General features: G+C 36.3%; 1 protein-coding gene across 5 annotated transcripts in view; it reads left to right on the forward strand.

The window, feature by feature from the left end:
• Positions 1–23775, forward strand: part of SLC44A5 (solute carrier family 44 member 5) — a 351239-nt gene that overhangs the window by 308390 nt on the left and 19074 nt on the right. For all 5 annotated transcript variants that reach the window (XM_032425923.1, XM_032425947.1, XM_032425932.1 and 2 more), the window contains 6 exons: positions 8674–8805; positions 12276–12375; positions 14484–14576; positions 15051–15138; positions 15844–16106; positions 16629–16723. In XM_032425923.1, the coding sequence (XP_032281814.1) occupies positions 8674–8805; positions 12276–12375; positions 14484–14576; positions 15051–15138; positions 15844–16106; positions 16629–16723 (771 nt within the window). The remainder of the gene's footprint in view (positions 1–8673; positions 8806–12275; positions 12376–14483; positions 14577–15050; positions 15139–15843; positions 16107–16628; positions 16724–23775) is intronic.

Consider the following 23775-nt stretch of genomic DNA (forward strand, 5'->3'; position numbering starts at 1 on the left):
TTTGGGTCAACCAGGAAATCAAAGAAGAACTTAAACAATTCATGGAAACCAATGAGAATGAAAACACATCGGTCCCAAACCTATGGGATACTGCAAAGATGGTCCTAAGGGGGAAATACATAGCCATCCAAGCCTCACTCAAAATAGAAAAATCCCAAATTCACCAACTAACTTTACATCTTCAAGAACTAGAGAAAAAAGCAACAAACAATGCCTAAGCCATGCATGAGAAGAGAAATAATTAAGATTAGAGCAGAGATCAATGAATTAGAAACCAGAAACACAGTAGATCAGATCAACGAAACTAGAAGCTGGTTCTCTGAAAGAATTAAGAAGATCGATAAACCACTGGCCAGACTTATCCAAAAGAAAAGAGAAAGGACCCAAATTAATAAAATTATGAATGAAAGGGAGAGATCATGACTAACACCAAGGAAATAGAAATAATTATTAGAAATTATTATCAACAACTATATGCCAATAAATTGAGCAACCTGGATGAAATGGATGCTTCCTGGAAGCCTATAAACTCCCAAGACTGAAACAGGAAGAAATTGACAACCTGAGTAGGCCAATAACCAGTAACGAGATTGAAGCAGTGATCAAAAAGCTCCCAAAAAACAAGAGTCCAGGGCCTGATGGATTCCCTGGGGAATTCTACCAAACATTCAAAGAAGAAATAATACCTATTCTACTGAAGCTGTTTCAAAAAACAGAAACAGAAGGAAAGCTTCCAGACTCATTCTATGAGGCCAGCATTGCCTTGATCCCCAAACCAGGCAAAGACCCCATCAAAAAGGAGAATTTCAGACCCATATCCCTGATGAATATGGATTCCAAAATCCTCAACAAAATCCTAGCTAATAGAATCCAACAGTACATTAAAAGGATCATCCACCACAACCAAGTGGGATTGATCCCTGGGATGCAAGGGTGGTTCAACATTTGCAAATCAATCAATGTGATAGAACACATTAATAAGAGGAGAGAGAAGAACCATATGGTCCTCTCAATTGATGCAGAAAAAGCATTTGACAAAATACAGCATCCTTTCCTGATTAAAACTCTTCAGAGTATAGGGATAGAGGGAACATTCCTCAAGTTCATAAAATCCATCTATGAAAAACACACAGTGAATATCATCCTCAATGGGGAAAAGCTGAGAGCCTTTCCCTTTAGATCAGGAGCATGACAAGGATGCCCACTCTTACCACTATTGTTCAACATAGTACTAGAAGTCCTAGCAACAGCAATCAGACAACAAAAAGAAATAAAAGGTATTCAAATTGGCAAAGAAGAAGTCAAACTCTCTCTCTTTGCAGATGACATGATACTTTATGTGGAAAACCCAAAAGACTCCACCCCCAAATTACTAGAACTCATACAGCAATTCAGTAATGTGGCAGGATACAAAATCAATGCACAGAAATCAGTTGCTTTCTTATACACTAACAATGCAACTATAAAAAGAGAAATTAGAGAAACGATTCCATTTACAATAGCACCAAAAACCATAAGATACCTCGGAATAAACCTAACCAAAGAGGTAAAGGATCTATACTCTAGGAACTACAGAACACTCATGAAAGAAATTGAAGAAGACACAAAAAGATAGAAAAACATTCCATCCTCATGGATCGGAAGAATAAACATTGTTAAAATGTCTATGCTACCCAGAGCAATCTATACCTTCAATGCCATCCCAATCAAAATTCCAATGACATTTTTCAAAGTGCTGGAACAAACAATCCTAAAATTTGTGTGGAATCAGAAAAGACCCCAAATTGCCAAGGAAATGTTGAAAAAGAAAAACAAAGCTAGGGGGCATCACATTGCCTGATTTCAAGCTATATTACAAAGCAATGATCACCAAGACAGCATGGTACTGGCATAAAAACAGACTTACAGACCAATGGAACAGAATAGAGACCCCAGATATGGACCCTCAACTCTATGGTCAAATAATCTTCAACAAAGCAGGAAAAAATGTGCAATGGAAAAAAGACAGTCTCTTCAATAAATGGTGCTGGGAAAATTGGACAGCTATATACAGAAGAATGAAACTCAACCATTCTCTAACACCATACACAAAGATAAACTGAAAATGGATGAAAGACCTCAATGTGAGACAGGAATCCATCAAAATCCTAGAGGAGAACATAGGCACTAACCTCTTTGACATTGGCCACAGAAGCCTCTTTCAAGATACATCTCCAAAGCCTAGTGAAACAAAAGCAAAAATGAACTTTTGGGACTTCATCAAGATAAAAAGCTTCCTCCCCTGTACCTCTGAAACAAATAATGCAATATATGTTAAGAAAGAAAAAAAGAAGAAGAATGTAGCAGGAGGGGAAGAATGAAGGGGGGGAAATCGGAGGGGGAGAAGAACCATGAGAGGCGATGGACTCTGAAAAACAAACTGAGGGTTCTAGAGGGGAGGGGGTTGGGAGGATGGGTTAGCCTGGTGATGGGTATTGAGGAGGGCACGTTCTGCATGGAGCACTGGGTGTTATGCACAAACAATGAATCACGGAACACTATATCTAAAACTAATGATGTAATGTATGGGGATTAACATAACAAAAAAATTAAAAAAAAAAAAAAGATAAAAAGCTTCTGCACAGCAAAAGAAACAGTAAACAAAGAGGCAACCCACAGAATGGGAGAAGATATTTGCAAATGACACTACAGATAAAGGGCTGGTATCCAAGATCTATAAAGAACTTCTCAAACTCAACACCCCAAAAACAAATAATCCAGTCAAAAAATGGGCATAAGACATGAACAGACACTTCTCCAAAGAAGACATACAAATAGCTAACAGACACATGAAAAAATGTTCATCATCATTAGCCATCAGGGAAATTCAAATCAAAACCTCATTGAGATACCACCTTACATCAGTTAGAATGACAAAAATTGACAAGGCAAGAAACAATGAATGTTGGAGAGGTTGTGGAGAAAGGGGAACCCTCTTACATTGTTGGTGGGAATGCAAGTTGGTACAGCCACTTTGGAAAACAGTGTGGAGGTGCCTCAAAAAATTAAAAATAGAACTTCCCTATGACCCAGCAATTGCACTACTGGGTATTTACCCCAAGGACACAGATGTAGTGAAAAGAAAGGCCATATGCACCCCAATGTTCATAGCAGCAATGTCCGCAATAGCCAAACTGGAGAGCCGAGATGCCCTTCAACAGATGAATGGATAAAGATGTGGTCCATATATACAATGGAATATTACTCAGCCATCAGAAAGGATGAATACCCAACTTTTACATCAACGTGGATGGGACTGGAAGAAATTAAGCTAAGTGAAATAAGTCAAGCAGAGAAAGTCAATTATCATATGGTTTCACTTATTTGTGGAACATAAGGAATAGCATGGCGGACATTAGGAGAAGGAAGGGAAAAATGAAGGGGGGGAAATCGGAGGGAGAGATGAACCATGAAACACTATGGACTCTGAGAAACAAACAGGGTTTTAGAGGGGTGGGAGTTGGGGGGATGGTTTAGCCCGGGTATTAAGATGGGTATTAAGGAGGGCACGTACTGCATGGAGCACTGGGTGTTATACGAAAACAATGAAGGGTGGATCACTACATCAAAAACTAATGATGTATGGTGACTAACATAACATAATAAAATAAAATTTAAATAAATACAGTACTGTAAATGAATTTTCTTTTTCTTATGATTTTCTTAATATTTTCTGTAGTTTACTTTATTATAAGAGTACATAATACATATAGTGTACTAAGTATTAAGTGTTAAAATGTTAAGTGTTAATCAGCTGCTTGTGGTATCAGTAAGGCTTCTGGTCAATAGTTGGCTATTAATAGGTAAGATTTTGGAGAGTCAAAATTTATATATGGGTTTTTGACTGTGTTTGGTGTAGGCACCCCTAACCCCCCTGTTGTTTAGGGATTGACTGTAGTCTTTTATGATCCTTTGTATTTCTGTAGTATCAGTTGTAAACTCTCCTCTTTCATTTCTGATTTTGAGTCCTCTCTTTCTTGGTGAGTCTAGCTAAACACTTGTCCTTTTTTTTTTTTTTTTTATCTTTTCAAAGAACTAGCTCTTAGTTTCATTGATCTTCTGTATTGTCTTCTTAGTCTCTATCTCGTTTATTTCTGCTCTAATCTTTGTTATTTCCTTCCTTCTAACTTTGGCTTTCGTTTGTTCTTTTCTTTATACCTCAAGGGAGGTATAAAGTTAGATTGTTTATTTGAGAATTTTCTTGTTTCTTGAAGTAAACCTGCGCCCTTATGAACTACTTTTACTGTGTACCACAAATTTTGGTATATTTCCATTTTCATTTGTCTCAAGGTATTTCCCTTTTGATTTCTTCTTTGACCTATTGGTTGTTCAGTAACATGTTGTTTAATTTCCACATAGTTGTGAATTTTCCAGTTTTCCTTATGTAATTAATTTCTAGTTTCATCTATTGTGGTCAAAGAAGATACCTGATATGATTTCAGTTCTCTTAAATTTATTTAGACTTGTTTTGTGGCCTAACATATGATCTGTCCTTGAAAATACTTCATGTGCACTTGAGAAGAATGTGTATTCTGTTGTTTTTGGATGGAATGTTCTATATATATATCTGTTAAGTCCTCCTGGTTTAATATGTTGTTTAAGGCTGATGTTTCCTTACTGATTTTTGTCTGGGTGGTCTATCCATTTATAATCCCATTTACAGTTGCATCAGAAGAATAAAATAACTAGGAATAAATTTAACAAAGGAGGTGAAAGTCCTGTGTATTGAAAACTACAAGACATTAATAAAAGAGATTGGAGAAGACACAAATAAATGGAAAGATATTCTGTGCTCATGGATTGGGAGAATAAATATAGTTAAAATCTGCATATTACCCAAGGTAATCTGCAGATTCAGTGCAATCCCTATCAAAATTCAAATTACCTTTTAAAATAAGTAGAACAGATAATCCTAAAATTTGTATGGAACTACAAATAAACCCCCACAAAACCAAAAAGCCAAAGCAATCTTGAGAAAGAGAACAAAACTGGAGGTATCATATGCCCTGATTTTGAACTATATTACAAAGCTATAGTAATTAAAACAGTATGGTATTGGCATAAAAACAGACACATAGATCAATGGAATGGAATAGAGAGCCCCAAAATAAACCCACTCATATCAATTTATGACAGAGGAGCCAAGATATACAATGGAAAGGACAGTCTGTTCAATAAATTGTGTTGGGATAACCGGACAGGCACACACAAAAGAATGAAACTGGACCACTATCTTACAGCATACACAAAAATTAACTCAAAATGGATTAAATACTTGAATGTAAGACCTGAAACCATAAAACCCCTAGAAGAACACATCAGCAGTATGTTTTCAAAGAGTTTCAAGCTCCTTGATATAGTTCTTGGCAATGATTTTTTTTAATATGACCTAAAAATCACAAGCAATAAAATAAAAAATAAATAAGTGGAACTACATAATCTACAAAGCTTCTGAACAGCAAAGAAATCCCTCAACAAAATGAAAAGACAACCTATTGGATGGGAGAAAATATTTGTAAATCAGATATCTGATAAGGAGCTAATATAAATAATTCACACAATTTAGTAGCAAAAAAGGTAAAATTTAAAAAATCAAACTACCCAACTTAAAAATGGGCAGAAAATCTGAATAGACATTTTCTCAAAGAAAACCTACAGATGGCCAACAGTTACATGAAAGGTACTCAACATCACTATTCATCGGGGAAATGCAAATCAAAACCACAATCTGATAGCACTTCACACCTGTTAGAATGCCTATTATGAAAAAGACAAGAATTAAGTGTTGGCAAGGATGTAGAGAGAAATGAACCCTTGTGCACAGTTGGTAGGAATGTAAATTGATTCAGCCACTATGGAAAACAGTATGGAAGTTCCTCAAAAAATTAAAAATAGAAATACCATCTGATTCAACAAGTCCACTTTTGGGTATTTACCTGAAGAAAATGAAAGCACTAACTCAAAAAGATATATGCACCCCCATGTTCATTGCAGCCTTATTTATAATAGCCAAGATATGGAAACAACCATCAGTGGATGAATGGATAAAGAAATTGATAAAAAATGGATTAAAAAGGATGAAACCTTGCCATTTGTGACAACATGAATCTATAGAGTATTACGCTAAATGAAGTAAGTCAAAGAAAAATACCATATGATTTTACTTATATGTGGAATCTAAAAAACAAGCACAGAAACAGACCCATAAATATAGAGAACAAATTGAGGGTTGCCAGAGGGGTGGGGAGTGGGGAGATAGGTAAAATAGGGGAAAGAGATTAAGAGGTACAAACTTCCAGTTATAAAACAAGTCATGGGGATGCAAAGTACAGCATAGGTAATATAGTCAATAATATTATAATAACTTTATACAATGACAGATGGTAACTATACTTTCCCTAGTGAGTGTTTTGTAATGTATAGAATTGTCAAATCACTGTTATACAAATATTATATTGTATGTTAACTATATTTCAATTAAAAATTAAGAATACAAAATTAAAAAGCCAAGCTCATAGATACAGAGAACAGATGAGTAGTTGGCAGAGGTGTGGGAGGGGGGTGGGGTTGGTGGAAGAAACTGGTGAAAGGGGTATAAATTTATTTAGAATCTTTAACCAAAAGAAATCTGCAGTTGCCATATTAATCGGACAAAACAGATTTTAAAATAAAAAGCATTACTAGAGCTAGAAGGGATTTAATTTGCTTAAAAGATATACCAATTCTAAACATATATGCATCTAATAAAATAGATTATATACATCTAATAAAGTAGATTGAAAATTCATAAGGAAAAACAATAAGGATAAATCATAGAAAAAACTTGTATGAGTTATGAATCTCCCTTAGGGGAGATTTCAACAAATCTTTGTTAAAATAAGAGAATAATAGGCACAAAATTCAGAATAATTGTTCTTTGGTGGAGAGAGGCAGGGAGGTATGATAAAAGAAAAAAGAAAAAGTTTTATTTTGCTTAATTAGAGCAAACTTAAGATCATAAAATCTTAAACTAGGTGATGCATCCATATGTGTTGATTTGATTATATGTTTTAAAACTTAAATCTGTTATTACATATAATTTTATATGTATCAAATATGCCAAAAGCATTTTTGTTAAAGATTTATTTATTTATTTTAGAGAGAGAGTGTGAGTGGAGGGAGGGGCAGAGTTTATTTAGGGAGAGAGAGAATCCTCAAGCAAACTCCCTGCAGAGCTCAGAGCCCAGTGCAGGCTTGATCCCAGGACCCTGAGATCATGACCTGAGCTGGAATCAAGAGTTGGCCCTTAACTGACTGAACCACCCAGGTGCCCCCCAAAAGCATTTTAAAAAATACACTGGGAAAGAAGGACCTGAAAGAGATTTGTCTTATATCTCTTTGAGAAACAAATGTCCCTTCTAGTCTAGTCTTGCCTCTCTCCATGGACCTCACTCTCTTATCTTAATCTAGAAAAAAACCTGTTAGTTTATAGTTGGGGTTTAAAAAGCAGTTTTTCTCATTATTGCTAGAACATTGCCAAGGTATCTAATCCAGACTCATTGCTCATAAAAATAAACTTAACTCTATTTATTTATTTATTTATTTTTTTACTTTGTCTAGATCATGTAAAAAGTCATTAAGCAGTCTGATGGGCACCTGCGTGGCTCAGTCAGTTAAGCATCCGACTCTTGATTTCTGCTTAGGTCATGATCTCACGGTCATGAGATTGAGCTCTGCATCAGGCTCTCTCATTCAGCAGGGAGTCTGCTTGGGATTCTCTCTCTCCCTCTGCCCCTCCCCCTACTTTTTCTCTCCCTCCCCCTCTCTCTCTCTCATAAATAAATCTTTAAAAAAAAATTCATTATACAGTCGGAAATGCAGTGTCATAGGGAATTGGTTAGTCCATATTTACTTAGCTGGGTGGGACACAATCTTTGATAAGAATATGCATTAGGTAATTCCATCAAGACATGACTTCACCAAAAACATTTTTTTAATTTAAAAGCATTTTTTCAACTTAAATGATTTTTACAAATTTGCTTTTTAAATTGATTGTATATTTACGTGCTTCAAATTTCAAAAGGTATAAAGTCTATACAGTGAAATTTCCTTCTTGTTCTATTCCTTGGTTGGTAAGTTTCCTTCCCTGGAAGTAAAAAATACATTACTGTGTATCCTTTCAGAGATACTTTATGTGTATATAAGAAAATATATATAAAGATCATCTTATGTGAATTATAGCACACTTTTTATGTCATTTTGTACCTTGCTTTTTTCACTTATCAAAATAGCTTAGTGATCATTGAATATCAGTACACTTTCTCTTCTTTATATGAAAAGCTAGTATTCTACTGTACAAATATACCATAATTTATTTAGCTAGTCCCTGTTGGACATTGAGGTTGTTTCTAGTCAAAAGGACATTTAAAGCCAGATGTTGCCATAGTCAGCCAGGCAAATACTGATAACATTTATTTTGAATATATAGTACATTTAGAATATTAGATCCATATAAAATGTTTACTATGTAAATATGAATCTTGCCTTTGTAGAAATGACCATGCTGTTCAATTTCATGTAAATATGTATTAAGTGTATAGCTTATATTTCAGGAAATAGCATTTTACATTAGTCTGTTTTTCTTTTCTTTTCAAGGAATATGGCACTGTTACCAGGAACATAGCAATCTTCAGGGACGGCCAAATTCTCACTTAACTATATATGACATCGGGTTTCAGACTGATATAAGCATGTACTTCCAACTGAAACAAACATGGTTTGCATTTAGTGAGTGGATTTTAAAAACTGGTTTTGTTAAATAATGAAAGAATCTTTGTCTAAAGGAAATCTTGGGTTGGTGTAACCTGTTAGATACATTTATCACTAATGTCATTAAAGTAAATGTGTCTATAATCTTAATAGCTACAGTAAATGGCAAAGTCATTGAGGGGAATTTATTATATAATCTAAGAAAATAATACTTTACAATGATGTCATGCTATTTGCCTTCACCTTAAAATGATTTGGATGTGGATGTTTATAGCCATTAACTTGATATCCAAGAAAGGTGTTTTAAAAGGAAAAAACTGATTTTTCAAACTTGTTTTAAAAACGGAAAAAAGAAAGACCAATTTTTTTCATAACAACACTTTTAAACTATTACAGGAATTGGAATAATGAGTAATAAAATAAATTTACATTTTGAAATGTTTATTCAGATTATTGAATTAGTTAAGGGTAATATTAACAGAATTTTTAGAGCAAGATGATTTCAGAGATAGCTTTAATTTTATATTCCTAAAATGGTTTTATTATAATATTTCTCCCATTTCATGTTCTTTAATCAAGATTTAAAAATAATCTCTAATTACATGTTGCTTTAAAAAAATATTCTTCATATTGTTTAAGTTAGAGAGCCAAACAAGGCACATTCAAGGAGGCCTGGTAAGAAGCCCAGAGGTAGCCTCAGAGGTGAGCAGTATCTTGATGGAGGCATCATGGGTCCAGGTTTGGGTCCCATCTCCATAAATGTGAAAACTTGGTTTTGTCACTTCCCCGCAAGTCATCAGGCTTTCAAGGACAGGCTCACGTTATGTAACCAGTGTGCCATTTTAGTTGTTTATACTACTAGGCTACTCTTCCTGACCAGAATGCAGACCTATTCCATCCAGGACACTGCTTTCCTGGAATCAAGGCATGTGGGGAACAAAATTAATAATGAGTAGCCTTTTTAGCAAAGGGCTTTGCTTTGAGAGATTTTATTCTATAGGCTCTTGGCAAGCTTGATGACCTAGCCCGCACAGAAGCCCCCCCCCCCCTCCAGATTCCTTTTGTCCACCACATTCAGTTTTTCTCTTTTCCTTGGGCAGTGCTGGATCAAAATGCCACATCCTTGTTCTTTGGCTTCCTACTTCCAGCTCACATGCAGATTAGTTCCCTTCATATAACAATTTTTTTCAAATATACTGCAGAAAGATGATTTCATTTGTAGCCATTTCTTTTTAATTATAAAAATCAGGCATCTTGGGACTTGTATCCTCATCACTTTTCCTGAATTTGAGTGATTCCATACCTTCTCAGCAATCCACTTGCAATTATCTATCATGTCTAAAGATGATGAATCTCATCATTATGTATTGAAACCTCTAGTTTTATTCTCAGGTGGATCTTAATTACAGGTTCTGTGGTCATTCCACTACTGTCTCTTAAGGGCTTTCAACACAAAAATTATTGACATGATCAGAATCCACCACTGGAGAAGTTAAATGATGTCCTTTGAGGAAGATATAGAGTTTGCTTTTATTTTCAAGTCTAGCAGTACCAATCGTTCCTCAAATGAGCCCCCACTTTCACAATCCATTTATTGGACATTAATTGATTACTTGCTCTGTGTTTGGACAAAATTCTAGGTATTAGAGAAAAGGGCATAATATGAAATTATACTCATTGATGGAAACACTGAAAATAAGCAGAGTTATACATATAAAAACTATCATTTTTATGAGTCTCAGATTGTGTTAGGAGATGGTTCTAATCTCATTTCTGCTATTAGTTATCTCAGTCTCCTCCTCTGAAAAGTTAGTTATACCAGCTTCTCTACAGGGTCTCAAAAAATAGATTTCCATTGTTTGCTCTTACTTAAACACAAGAAAGGAATATAATACATAAATTCAAAGGACAATAAAATTTCTCTAATCCTTTTGGATATGCAATTTTGTAAAGGTATAAGCTTCACATGCAATGTTGTTTATCAATGCAATTTCAGAATATAAAGCGATTCTTGGTATATCTCATTTTCTTAGGTTTGTCTGAAGATAATGATTTTAGCTTAATATGGCTATACCCCATAATTTTGGACTCAGTGTATTGTTTTAAGAGAATCAAATATGCATGACAACATACATACATACATAATTTAACTAAAAGAAGATGTAAGATGTAAGATCCTCTCACATCTCTGGGTTACTGGTTTCTACTAGGAGATGTTAACTGATGTGTGCTGTGACATCAGAATCTTCATGGTGTAACATCAAATGAAATAATGAGTGTCCTGTCACTCAAAGTGCTCAGACATGAGCAGAATAACTGTCTAACAAAGGATGTAATAGAGCAGATTCTTTTGCAGGTGGGAATTTAAATTTCCATTAAGTTTCTTCTACAATTTCAGAGTCTATGATTAGCAGTGCTATATTTCCTTAATTTTAAGATCCAAACTTTTCACTTTTTAACATATCTGAAGTCAGGATGCATCTTATAATCAACGAAAAGACATTTAATGTAGGATTTCATTTTTCTTGAAAAGTTACTACTAAGTTAAAGATGTGTCTTTGAATTGATGAAATATAGTAATTAGGACCATTTGGCTTAAAGTAAAAAGAAACTAATTGAAGGTAGCCAAAAAGAAAAGAAAATTGGAACAAGCTGGGGGCAAGGCATTGGTACTTATAAGAATATAGAAGTGTCTCACCAAACTCAGAAAAGCAGAAAAGCAGCTGGACTTTCAGGTGTACTTGGATCCAGGAAACAGAAAGCCAAAAGAACTCAAGATTGCCTCTCTGCTGTGTTTCTTTAATACACATACATGTTATTCCGTCTTTGCAAATTCACTTATTTCACATAAAGGTGACATAGTTCATTAAGTTTATATAACTCGAAGTTCAAGAGGTCCACAAACTTCAATTCAAAACTGAAGTAGACTCCCTTAGTTCTAATCCTGAGACTTTTATTAGACAACTGGGGTTGGGTTTACATCCTGATTCCATCAATGGTAGCCATGATGGGTAGAGTCACAAAATAAAAATGTGGCAGCCAAGAGCCTGCCCTGTCAGTCAGCAAGGTCAATTAATGAAGAGGCATTGTGATGCCCAGGGTGGACAGTTCAAAGAGTTTCTTCTGTAATGATTCTCTTACTCAATGAAGTGAAAGTGAAAACATCTGAAATAGAGCTGCCTACAGCAGGCCTTCCTTCTCTCATGTCTACAAATGGTGTGAAATGTTTCTACAGATAAAATGAAGCCTGAACAATTGAGTTGCTCAAACTCTAGCTAAATGTTTTAATCTAGATTTCTTAGCATTTCTTGGAGATTTTGAAAATGAATTTCTAAGATTAGCATTTTGGGAGAGGTAGCACTGCTTAAATTATGGAGTGTCAGAATTGGCAGAAAAAGTCATGAAACTCAGTCCTAAATTTTTGCAGAGAAAGTTTGTTTTTTGGGTTGATTTGTATCACACACTAATTTTTTTTTTCCTGTTTAAAGTGATAATACTCTGCCTTCTTGAAGTGTTTATCATCCTCATGCTGATCTTCCTCAGGGAACGAATCCGCATCTCCATTGCCCTGCTGAAGGAAGGGAGCAAGTAAGTCCCTGATAGAGAAACTCACATAATGTATATCAGTCACTCAAATCAGTCACTGCCTATTGTGTAGATAGACTTCCCCTTTAACACTTGTTAAACAAATCTGCTTTCCATTCAAGAAGACTGAAGTTCAGACTTGGCCACTTATTAGAAAGGTCATGCTAACAAATCCCTCAGTATCCCCAGACCTCAATTATCATAGGATGAACTAAGGCTGAAACCTGTGTAGTGTCTGTATTAACACTTTCTGAATACCAAATGTATGTTAGAATAACGTGTGAAAGTAAGTGATAAAGTGCTATGTAAAAGTAATAACTTGTATTATATATTGTATTATTCCCCTGCTGAATCATATGTTAATATTGATGGTTGAGATCATTTGCAAAACTTTAAATCACCATAATTCTATAAAGTCAATTATGTGCTATTACCATTTCTATATGAGTGACAAAATTTGCTAATAGACAGAATAACTGATCCTAGGAACACCAGACTATACATTTTCTATCTACAGCTCTTAATTCAGAACACTTTATACCCAGAACCATTTTTGTTAAAAAATGCTATAAAATAAACACTAAAATTCATGCTGGGAGATAATGATACCTACAGTTTCTAAACTATTCCAAAGGTCACTTGAGGATAATACTTTAAACTTTTGAATAATGCATGGAAGAAACAAGAAAAGCATTACTATAAAGCCAACAGACCATGCATTCTATTTAGAATGATGAAAAACTAAGTTATTAATGACCAAAGACCAAATTATTTTAAATAGTCTGTAAGGATTATTTTAACAAAATTGTCATCTATAATAAGAGTGCCACTTGAATCCAATGGTTTAAATAGTTAACAAGCAGTTTGTTAAAGTCTCTCTCCTACCCATAACTGAAACACTATCATTAGCCACTGAAAACTCCTCATTTGCTGGGTTTATTTCTTAAATAATATATTGTACAATTCACTGTAACTTGCCCCACTGTTACACGTGTGTGTGTGTGTGTGTGTGTGTGTGTGAAAGGGCCAATACAACTGTGACATGTTGATAATTTTTTTTAAGGGAAAGTAAGAGCTGGAATAAATTGGTATGAGAATACAGGGTAAACATAGAGATGCTCAATGTTTCGCTTAATAGCAGTATCTGGAGAAAGGAGAGAACTTAGCTCAAATAGTGTGGTGACAAGGTAACAAATGCAAAAAGCATCTAAGATATGCCAATGCATTGCATTAGGAGTGGAAATAGTTCCATCATAGTTCTTAGTGGTTATATCAAACAGTATTGGGTTTCCAGTGTCATATGCTGAAAAGATTATTCAAAAGTAGGAACAGGGCAACTAGGATGGTGAACATTTCAGACACCATGACTTATGAGGAAATATTAAAGGAATGATTATACTGGAGTATAAAAGAATAAGGAGTTCCTTGAAAGGCTGCTGTATGGAAAAGGTGATCATTTTTTCTCCAAAAGGTAGTGGATATGAGTAACAGGCTAGCTGATAAGGAAGAACTTTCTAATATTTTGGTTGTTAAGAGAATAGAATAAGCACTGTCATACAAAAGTAAGTTTTTATTACTCCATATGGTCACCAGAAACTAATGAACATATTTAAAAGATAACATAGAAGGGATTCCTGAATTAGGAAGGGATTCTCACATTTGATCAGATGATCTCAAGGTCCTCTCCAATTTTGAGAGTCTAAGAATCTAAACAAAAGGAAGAACTATGATTATAATGTATCAAATCTTTATGAGTCATACAGAAATAACCAAAGAGGAGAAGGTTTAGGGTATCAAATCTTTGAGTCATCCAGAAACTTGGGGGAACTTTGGGGAACTTTTGACAGGAATCAAATATGAACATTAAAAGAAGGCCTCTAATTACTAAAAACAAATAAATAACATTTAAATAAAATTTAAAAGCCAATTAAAAATTTTAATTTTTTTAAAGAAAATGCCAGAATGATCAGCAAAAAAGAGTCAATGGTTATTACCACCATTCTTAGAATGGATTCATTTTAAAGCTTCTTTCTAGTTTTAACAGATAAAGATTTAATTGAGAAATTATATCTCTGAATCATTTTGAATTTCAACTATTTGCTTTATTTCAGAGCCATTGGATACCTCCCTACTACATTAATTTATCCAGTTTTAACTTTCATTTTCCTCTCCATCTGTATTGCCTACTGGGCAGTGACAGCAATGTATCCTTCGGTAACTGACATCTTTAAACCTCAGGTCCACACTACTATTTAAGAACCAGGAGTTTGTGTCCAGTGCTTCCCATCCTAGGAAGACTCGGAACATCCTAAAGGTTTTTTTTTTTTTCTGGTTGTTTTTTGTTGTTGTTGTTTTTGCTAAGCTCTAAAAAACTTTGTCTACTGATTGAATTTCCCCCAGATAGGTCATATGGTAGATTTTGTTTTGTCTTCACATATGGTACTTCTTCTTGGCAATAACCTAAGAAAATTCCTTTGTATTCTACTGTTAAGGGGCCACTCAGTGTAGCTGACCCATGTTATATTATTCCAGGTCTGAAAAAATGTATGAATTATTAAAGGATTAGAAGTTTTTGAAGTTAATCTCTCTGCAGGCTTTTGAGTTATTTCCATTATTTTCTTGTCCATCTACTTTCTATCTACCAGTTGGAATAGTTTATCCTTAATAGGTTAACCCAGTTACTTGGCTACATCGGGGGTACCTATATACAAAGTCATATCCCCAGAAAGGACATGTAAACATGAAAATACAACCTGTAACCCAGAGGTAAGTCAAAGAAACTCTCTCTCTTTTACTTACTTCAATACAAAACTCTACTACATTTCACCTAGCAGTTGTAAAAATCATTCAGAAATAGAGACCTTAATGGGGACCACTGTTAAGAAGGGGAGGGTGGATCAGGTGTTAGCAGGAGAGCACTGAAATGATAGGCAGAATAGAGACAAAGCACTATTATTTCCTGAGCCCATGGAAGAAGCTGGAATGGTCAACAACAACAGTAATAAATGTGAAATTTTGGTGAGTGCAGAGTGGTGACCATATGATAGAAAATGAAATACTTTACAGTGCTCATTAAGGAATAATATAAAGTGATGGGATAGAAAATAGGAATAACAGAGGCACCTGGGTGGCTCAGTGGATTAAGCATCTGCCTTTGGCTCAGGTCATGATTCCAGGGTCCTAGGATCAAGCCCCTTGTTGGGCTCCCTGCTCAGCGGGGAGTCTGCTTCTCCCTCTCCCCTTCCCTCCCCCCAACTTGTGATCATGCTCTCTCTCATGCTCGCTCACTCTCAAATCTTAAAACAACAACTATATATTCAAAAAAAAGAAAATAAGACTAACTGCAGAAGTTAATGTGAAAAGAGTAGGACATGCAATTGGGGGGTTACACAAGAAGAGAAGGCAGGGAATGTGTTATCTTGGAATGGCATTTCATACTATATTATCTGTATTTTTTTTTTCTGAGTGCAGATTTTTAATACAACTGAAATTGCCAGAGTTTGCCCTGGGGCTCAATGTAACTTTGCTTTCTATGGTGGAAAGAGCCTATACCATCAGTATGTCCCTACCTTCCAGATGTTCAATCTATTTGTCTTTCTCTGGCTTATAAACTTTGTCATTGCACTGGGTCAGTGTGCCCTTGCTGGTGCCTTTGCTTCTTATTACTGGGCCTTGAAAAAACCTGATGACATCCCACAGTATCCAGTTTTTACTGCATTTGGACGAGCCATACGGTAAGTTCCACATGGAATCCTACATCTGTCTTCCCAGTTATGTTTAGTGTGCTTATAATTCAATCTTATGCTTATATAATTCAAGTGGCAAAATACAAATGAGGTCAGAGGTATGATTTAAGATTCATGGATGTCCATTGGCTATGTCTGATTTTATAGCCACAGTTTTACAATCCCTACCCAGGCCAACATCCTTCTAAAAGCCATAGGTTGCTGAAGACAGGTAGTAGGGGAGGGCACCAAAATAAAAATTAAGAATTAACTTGACTTCTCTCCATTGCTTAGCCCAAACATTGTATTTTCTGATGACAGGCTTTTGGTATCATTTTTGTAGATGAAGGGCAATATAGATGTATATCATATAAAATCCTCTAAGAAGACCTTTATCAACCTGAATACGAAAGTGTAATAAACTCTTCCCTATCCTTCTGCAGATCCTTTTTACCTATTAAAATTGTTTAGCATCCTTTTAGTTAGTAGTAAAGATATTTTAACTTTGATTCTCATTTTATCTTTGCCCAGATATCACACAGGATCCCTAGCATTTGGATCTTTAATTCTTGCATTAATTCAAATGTTTAAATTAGTCTTAGAATACTTGGACCACCGTCTTAAAGGTAAGACTCCAGAATTCATTTTTTCTCAGACTTCTTGACTTCTGTAAAGAGAATGGATTGGGGCAAGGAGTTAAGGGAAATATGATGACTGCAAGTTGGACTAGGGTAATGAGGATGGAAGTGGTCAGATTGGGGATATGTTTGGAAGAAAAAGCCAACAGGACTTGCTGAGAGATAGGATATGGGACAGGAGAGGATGGGAGGAGAAGCAGTGGTAAAAAAAAAGAGAAAAAGTGTGTGATGCCATTTACTAAGATGTAGAAACCGGGAAAAGCAAATTTCAAAGAAGAGATGAAAAACTGTTTTTGGTATGTTAATATTGAGAAGCATGGTGGAGATGTCAGGCAGTTTTAAGTCTGAAGCTCAGGATAAGTCAGGCTTAAAATATAAATATAGATGTCATCAGCATAAATCTTTACACATAACACATATAGTTTACAAACTCTACTTTGCACTTTATTTTATTATTAATTGCCAAAATAGTCTTCAAACAGAAAAACTAAGTTGAACATTCTCAGTTACCTGATTTTAAAACTTAATATAAAGCTACAGTAGTCAAAACAGTGTGGTGCTAGCATAAGGACAGACACACAGACCTGGAATAGAATAGAGACCCAAAAACTAACCCTCACATATAAGGCCATTCAATGGGGAAAGGACAGTTTTTTCAACTAACATTACTAGAAAAATGGATATCTACCTACAAAAGAATGAAGTTGGACCCTTACACAATATGCAAAAATTAATTCAAAATGGATCAAAGACTTAAAACCTAAACCAAAACTAAAACTCTTAGAAGAAAGCGTAGGAGGAAATCTTCATGGATGTTGGATTTGATGAAGAGTTCTTAGCACAGTTAACAAAGGAAAAAAAAAAAAAACAGAATAAATAGACTTCATAAACACAAAGTTTGTGCATCAAAGAACACTAATAAGAGAGTGAAAAGACAACCCATAGAATAGGAAAAAATATTTGCAAGTCATCTACCCAATAAGCAACTAATATTCAGAACATACTAAGAGCTTCCACAGCGGCAAAAGGGCAGAAGAATAGGGGATGTTGTTTCACCTGATCCCTTGAATTTAGCTGGATGTCTATCAAACCATTCTGAACACCCATGAATTCAGCCTGAGTTGTAAGAAAATATATCTGGAACTCTACAAGTAGAAAAGCAACTGTTTTTTTGCAAGGTAGGAGGTGCGGGGAGATATTGGAAGATAAACGGAGAGGGGAGGGAGCCTCCATAAGCCAGCTACCGGAAAGTGATATAGCCCCAGAGGACAAAATCAGAACCCTTAGAAATCTGCTCCAGTGAGAGACATCCCTGTCTACAAGGGGCTCAGGGGATGAAAAGGGCAGAATTCTAGATGGGTCATTGTGGTCTCAGGATCCCAGGAGTCACAGAACAGATGGGGGTGTCTGAACTGGTAGAGTGCCCAAGCAGCGGAGTGGGGAAACTGGTTACAGTCAGTGAGCCCAGGAGGGGACTCTCAGCCCGGGTCACCATAAGTTGCGAGCCGAGCTGGTTGGGTGACCACTCTGTCTGAGCACTTTGAAAAGGACTGGAACATGCAGCCATTTGCCATATCCCAGAAGGGGCAAAAAGGATGCACCCAAGACTGAGCAACAGTTCTTGGGGTGGTGGCCCTGGAAAGACAGTAGGGTGACACCCAGCAGTCCCCTGGGAACAGTGGAGCAGGGTATGCACATGAGCCCACAATCACTCTCAGTTCCTGGGCACACAAAGGGCAGGGACACAGGTCCCTTGGACACCCACTAGGAGGATTACAGTGGCACGCACTGCAAGAGACTGTGGAGACTGGCACAAACAAAAGTGAAGACTATTTGTCCCAGAGGTTTATTGAAGAGGGGAGACTGTGATCTTTCAGCTCTGGGGCTGGGGATCAGGGCATGGCCATTTTTATTCTGATCCTCTAAAGAGGTGCGGAAAGCCTCCAGGGAATAAAAGCCACACAGAGGATCAACTTACACTGAGCACAGCCCCCTGGCAAGGGGCAGTGCAACTCCAACCAGGCAAAGACCTGAGAAGCAGCAGAGCAATCCCCTCCCTTAGAAGATAATCTGGAAAAACAGGTGCAAAGTAGGTTATCGATCCCACAAGACTGTAAAATTTCAGCACCAGGGGAAAATAGTATATTGAGTTTGAGGTTTATTCTCACAATTTGGTTTTCAGTCTGAAATTTTCCATTTTTTAATGTTTTTAAATTGCTTTTTAACTTTTATTTTTTACATATACATTTAATAGGTATATGCTTCATTTTAGCTCTTTTTTTCACTATTCAATTTAATTTTTGTATATAGATAAGTTTTGCTTTCTTTGCAATTTTGGGAGGTAGTGTCTTCTAACACACAGCAATTATAAAGTTAATAGTCAGGCTAGAAAAAAGCATAAAAGACAGCAGAGAATCTCTAAGTGCAGAAATGAGATCTAATCAGGCCAAGCTTAAAAATGCTATAACTGAGATGCAGTCTAAATTGGATGCTCTAACAGCTAGGGTGAATGAGACAGAAGAGAGAGCAAGGGATCTAGAAGACAGGCTGATAGAAAGGAAGTAAATAGAGGAAAAGAGAGAAAGACAACTCAGAACCCATGAAGAAAGGCTTTAAGAATTTAATGATGCTCTGACATGAACAAATGTCAGAATTATTGGTGTGCCTGAGAGGGAAGGGGGAAGGGGGGGGGCAGAAGGTATATTTGAGCAAATCATAGCTGAGAACCTCACTAATCTGGGGAAGGAAACAAGCATTCATGTCCAAGAGGCAGAGAGGACCCCTCCCCAAATCAATAAAAATAGATCAACACCCTGACATATAATAGTGAAGCTTGCAAATTTTAGAGAAAAAGAGAGAATCCTGAGACCAGCTAGAGACAAAGGGGTTCCTTACCTACAGAGGGAGGAACATCAGATTAACATCAGACCTATCCACAGAAACCTGGCAGGCCAAAAGGGCTGGCATGATATATTCAGGGTACTAAATGAGAAGAACATGCAGCCAAGAATTCTTTTTCCAGCAAGGCTATCATTCAGAATGGAAGGAGAGATAAAGAGTTTCCAGGACAGGCAGAAACTGAAAGAATATGTGACCACCAAGCCAGCTCTGCAAGAAATATTAAGGGGGATCCTGTAAGTGAAGAGGGACCCCAAGAGTAACATAGACCAGAAAGAAACAGAGACTTTACAGTCAATACAACGGCACTAAATTCATATATTTCAAGTTACCCTGAATGTAAATGGGCTAAATGCTCCAATCAAAAAATACAGGGTATCAGATTGGATCAAAAAGCAAGACCCATATGCTGTCTACAAGAGACTCATTTTAGACCTAAAGACACCTCCAGACTGAAACTGAGGGGGTGGAGACACATTTACCATGCTAGTGGTCCTTAAAAGAAGGTTGGGGTAGCAATCCTCATATGAGACAAATTAGATTTTAAACCAAAGACTGTAATAAGAGATGAAGAGGGACACTATATCTACTTAAAGGGTCTATCCAACAAGAAGATTCAACAATTGTAAATATTTATGCCCCCAACATGGGAGCAGCCAATTATATAAACCAATTAATAACCAAAATAAAGAAACATATTGATAATAATACATTAATAGTAGGGGACTTGCACACCACACTCACAGCAATGGACACATCATCTAAGCAGAAGATCAACAAAGAAACAAGGGCTTTGAATGACACACTAGACCGGATGGACTTCACAGATACATACAGAACATTCCATCCTAAAACAACAGAATACTCTCTTCTCAAGTGCACTTGGAACTTTCTCTAGAATAGATCATGTACTGGGTCACAAATCAGGTGTCAAATGATACCAAAAGATTGAGATTATTTCCTACATATTTTCTGACCACAGTGCTTTGAAACTTGAACTCAATCACAAGAGGAAATTTGGAAGGAACTCAAACACTTGGAGGTTAAAGAGTATACTGCTAAAGAATGAATGGGTCAACCCAGATTAAAGTAGAACTTAAACAATTCACTGAAACCAATGAAAATGAAAACACATTGGATCAAAACTTATGGGATACTGCAAAGGTGGTCCTAAGAGGGAAGTACATAGTCATTCAAGCCTCTCTCAAAAAATTAGAAAAATCCCAAATACACAAGCTAACCTTACACCTAAAGGACTTGGAGAAAGAACAGCAAATAAATCCTAAACCAAACAGAAGGGAAATGATAAAGATTAGAGCAGAAAACAATGAAATAGAAACCAGAAGAACAGAACTGATTAACAAAACTAGAAGCTGGTTCTTTGAAAGAATTAATAAGATCGATAAACCTTTGGCCAGATTTATCTAAAAGAAAAGAGAAAGAATCCAAATTAATAAAATCATGAATGAAAGGGGAGAGATCATGACCAACACCAAGGAAATACAGACAATTATAAGAACGTATTATGAGCAACTATATGCCAACAAATTAGGCAATCTGGAAGAAATGGATGCATTCCTGGAAACTTATAAACTACCAAAACTGAAACAGGAAGAAATAGAAAATCTGAAAAGACCAATATCCAGCAAGGAAATTGAAGCCTTAATAAAAAATCTCCAACACACAAGAGTCCAGGGCCAATGGCTTCCCAGGAGAATTCTACCAAACATTTAAAGAAGAAATAATACCTATTCTTCTGAAGATGTTTCAAAAAATAGACATGGAAGGAAAACTTCCAGACTCTTTCTATGAGGCCAGCATTACCTTGATCCCAAAACCAGACAAAGACCTTATCAAAAAGGAGAATTACAGACCAATGTCCCTGATGAACATGGATGCCAAAATACTCACCAAGATACTATTCCATAGGATCCAACAGTACATTAAAAGGATTATTCAGCACGACCAAGTGGGATTTATTCCTGGGATACAAGGATAGTTAGATATCCCCAAATCAATCAACATGATACACCATATTAATAAAAAAAACATATGATCCTCTCATTTGATGCAGAAAAGCATTTGACAAAGTATAGCATCCTTTCTTGATTAAAACTCTTCACAGTGTAGGGATAGAGGAAACATACCTCAATATCATAAAAGCCTTATATGAAAAGCCCACAAGGAATATCATTCTCAATGGGGAAAATTGAGAGCTTTTCCCTTAAGGTCAGGAACACGGCAGGGATGTCCACTATCACCACTGCTATTCAACATAGTACTAGAAGTCCTAGCCTCAGCAATCAGACAACAAAAAGAAATAAAAGGTATCCGAATCGGCAAAGAAGTCAAACTGTCACTCTTCACAGATGACATGATACTTTATGTTGAAAACCCAAAAGAACTCATACAGCAATTCAGCAATGTGTCAGGATACAAATCAATGCACAGAAATCAGTTGTATTTCTATACACTAACAATGTGGCTGAAGAAAGAGAAATTAAGGAATCAATTACATTTACAGTTGCACCAAAACCCATAAGATACCTAGTAATAAACCTAACCAAAGAGGTAAAGGATCTGTACTCTAAAAACTAAAGAACACTTATGAAAGAAATTGAGGAAGACACAGAGAAAAACATTCCATGCTCATGGATTGGAAGAATAAACATTGTTAAAATGTCTGTGCTGCCCAGAGCAATCTACACATTCAATGCAATCCCTATCAAAATACCATCAACATTTTTCACAGAGCTGGAACAAACAATCCTAAAATTTGTATGGAACCAGAAAAGACCCCAAATAGCCAAACCAATCTTGAGAAAGAAAATCAAAGCTGGTGGCATCACAATGCTGGACTTCAAGCTATATTACAAAGCTGTGATCATCAAGACAGCATGGTACTGGCACAAAAACTGACACCTAGATCATTAGAACAGAGTAGACAGCCCAGAAATGGACCCTCAACTCTATGGTCAACTAATCTTTGACAAAGCAGGAAAGAATATCCAATGGAAAAAAGACAGTCTCTTCAATAAATGGTATTGGGAAAATTGGACAGACACATACAGAAGAATGAAACTGGACCATTCTCTTATACCATACACAAAGATAAACTCAAAATGGATGAAAGACCTAAATTTGAGATAGGAATCCATCAGTATCCTAGAGGAGAACACAGGCAGTAATCTCTTCAACCTCAACCACAACAACTTCTTGCTAGACACATCTCCAAAGGCAAGGGAAACAAAGACAAAAATGAACTATTGGGACTTCATCAAGATAAAAAAACTTCTGCACAGCAATGGAAACAGTCAACAAAACTAAAAGGCAACCTACAGAATGGGAGAAGAAATTTGCAAACGACATTAGATAAAGGGCTGGTATCCAAGGTCTATAAAGAACTTATCAAACTCAACACCCAAAAAGCAAATAATCCAGTCAAGAAATGGGCAGAAGACATGAACAAACACTTCTCCAAAGAAGACATACAGATGGTCAGCAGATACATGAGAAGATGCTCCACATCACTTGTCATCAGGGAAGTACAAATCAAAACCATAATGAGATACCAGCTTACACCAGTTAGAATGGCTAAAATTAACAAGACAGGAAACAACAAATGTTGTCGAGGGTGTGGAGAAAGGGGAACCCTCTTACACTTTGGTTGGAATAAAAGTTGGAGCAGCCACTCTGGAAAACAGTATGGAGGTTCCTCAAGAAGTTAAAAATAGAGCTACCCTACAACCTGGTAGTTGCACTACTGAGTATTTACCCCAAAGATACAGATGTAGTGAAAAGAAGGGTACCTGCACCCCAATGTTCATAGCAGCAATGTCCACAATAGCCAAACTGTGGAAGGAGCTGTCCTTCAACAGATGAATTGATAAAGAAGATGTGGTTCATATATACAATGGAATATTACTCAGCCATCAGAAAGGATGAATACCTACCATTTACATCAACATGGATGGAACTCCAGGGTATTATGCTGAGTGAGGTGAGTCAGTCAGAGAAAGACAGTTATCATATGGTTTCACTCATAGGTGGAATATGAGAAATACTGCAGAAGATCACAGGGGAAGGGAGGGAAAACTGAATGGGAAGAAATCAGAGAGGGAGACAAACCGTGAGAGACTCTT

This window comes from Phoca vitulina, unplaced genomic scaffold (assembly GCF_004348235.1).
Source record: "Phoca vitulina isolate PV1807 unplaced genomic scaffold, GSC_HSeal_1.0 scaffold2, whole genome shotgun sequence".
Classification (NCBI taxonomy): domain Eukaryota; kingdom Metazoa; phylum Chordata; class Mammalia; order Carnivora; family Phocidae; genus Phoca; species Phoca vitulina.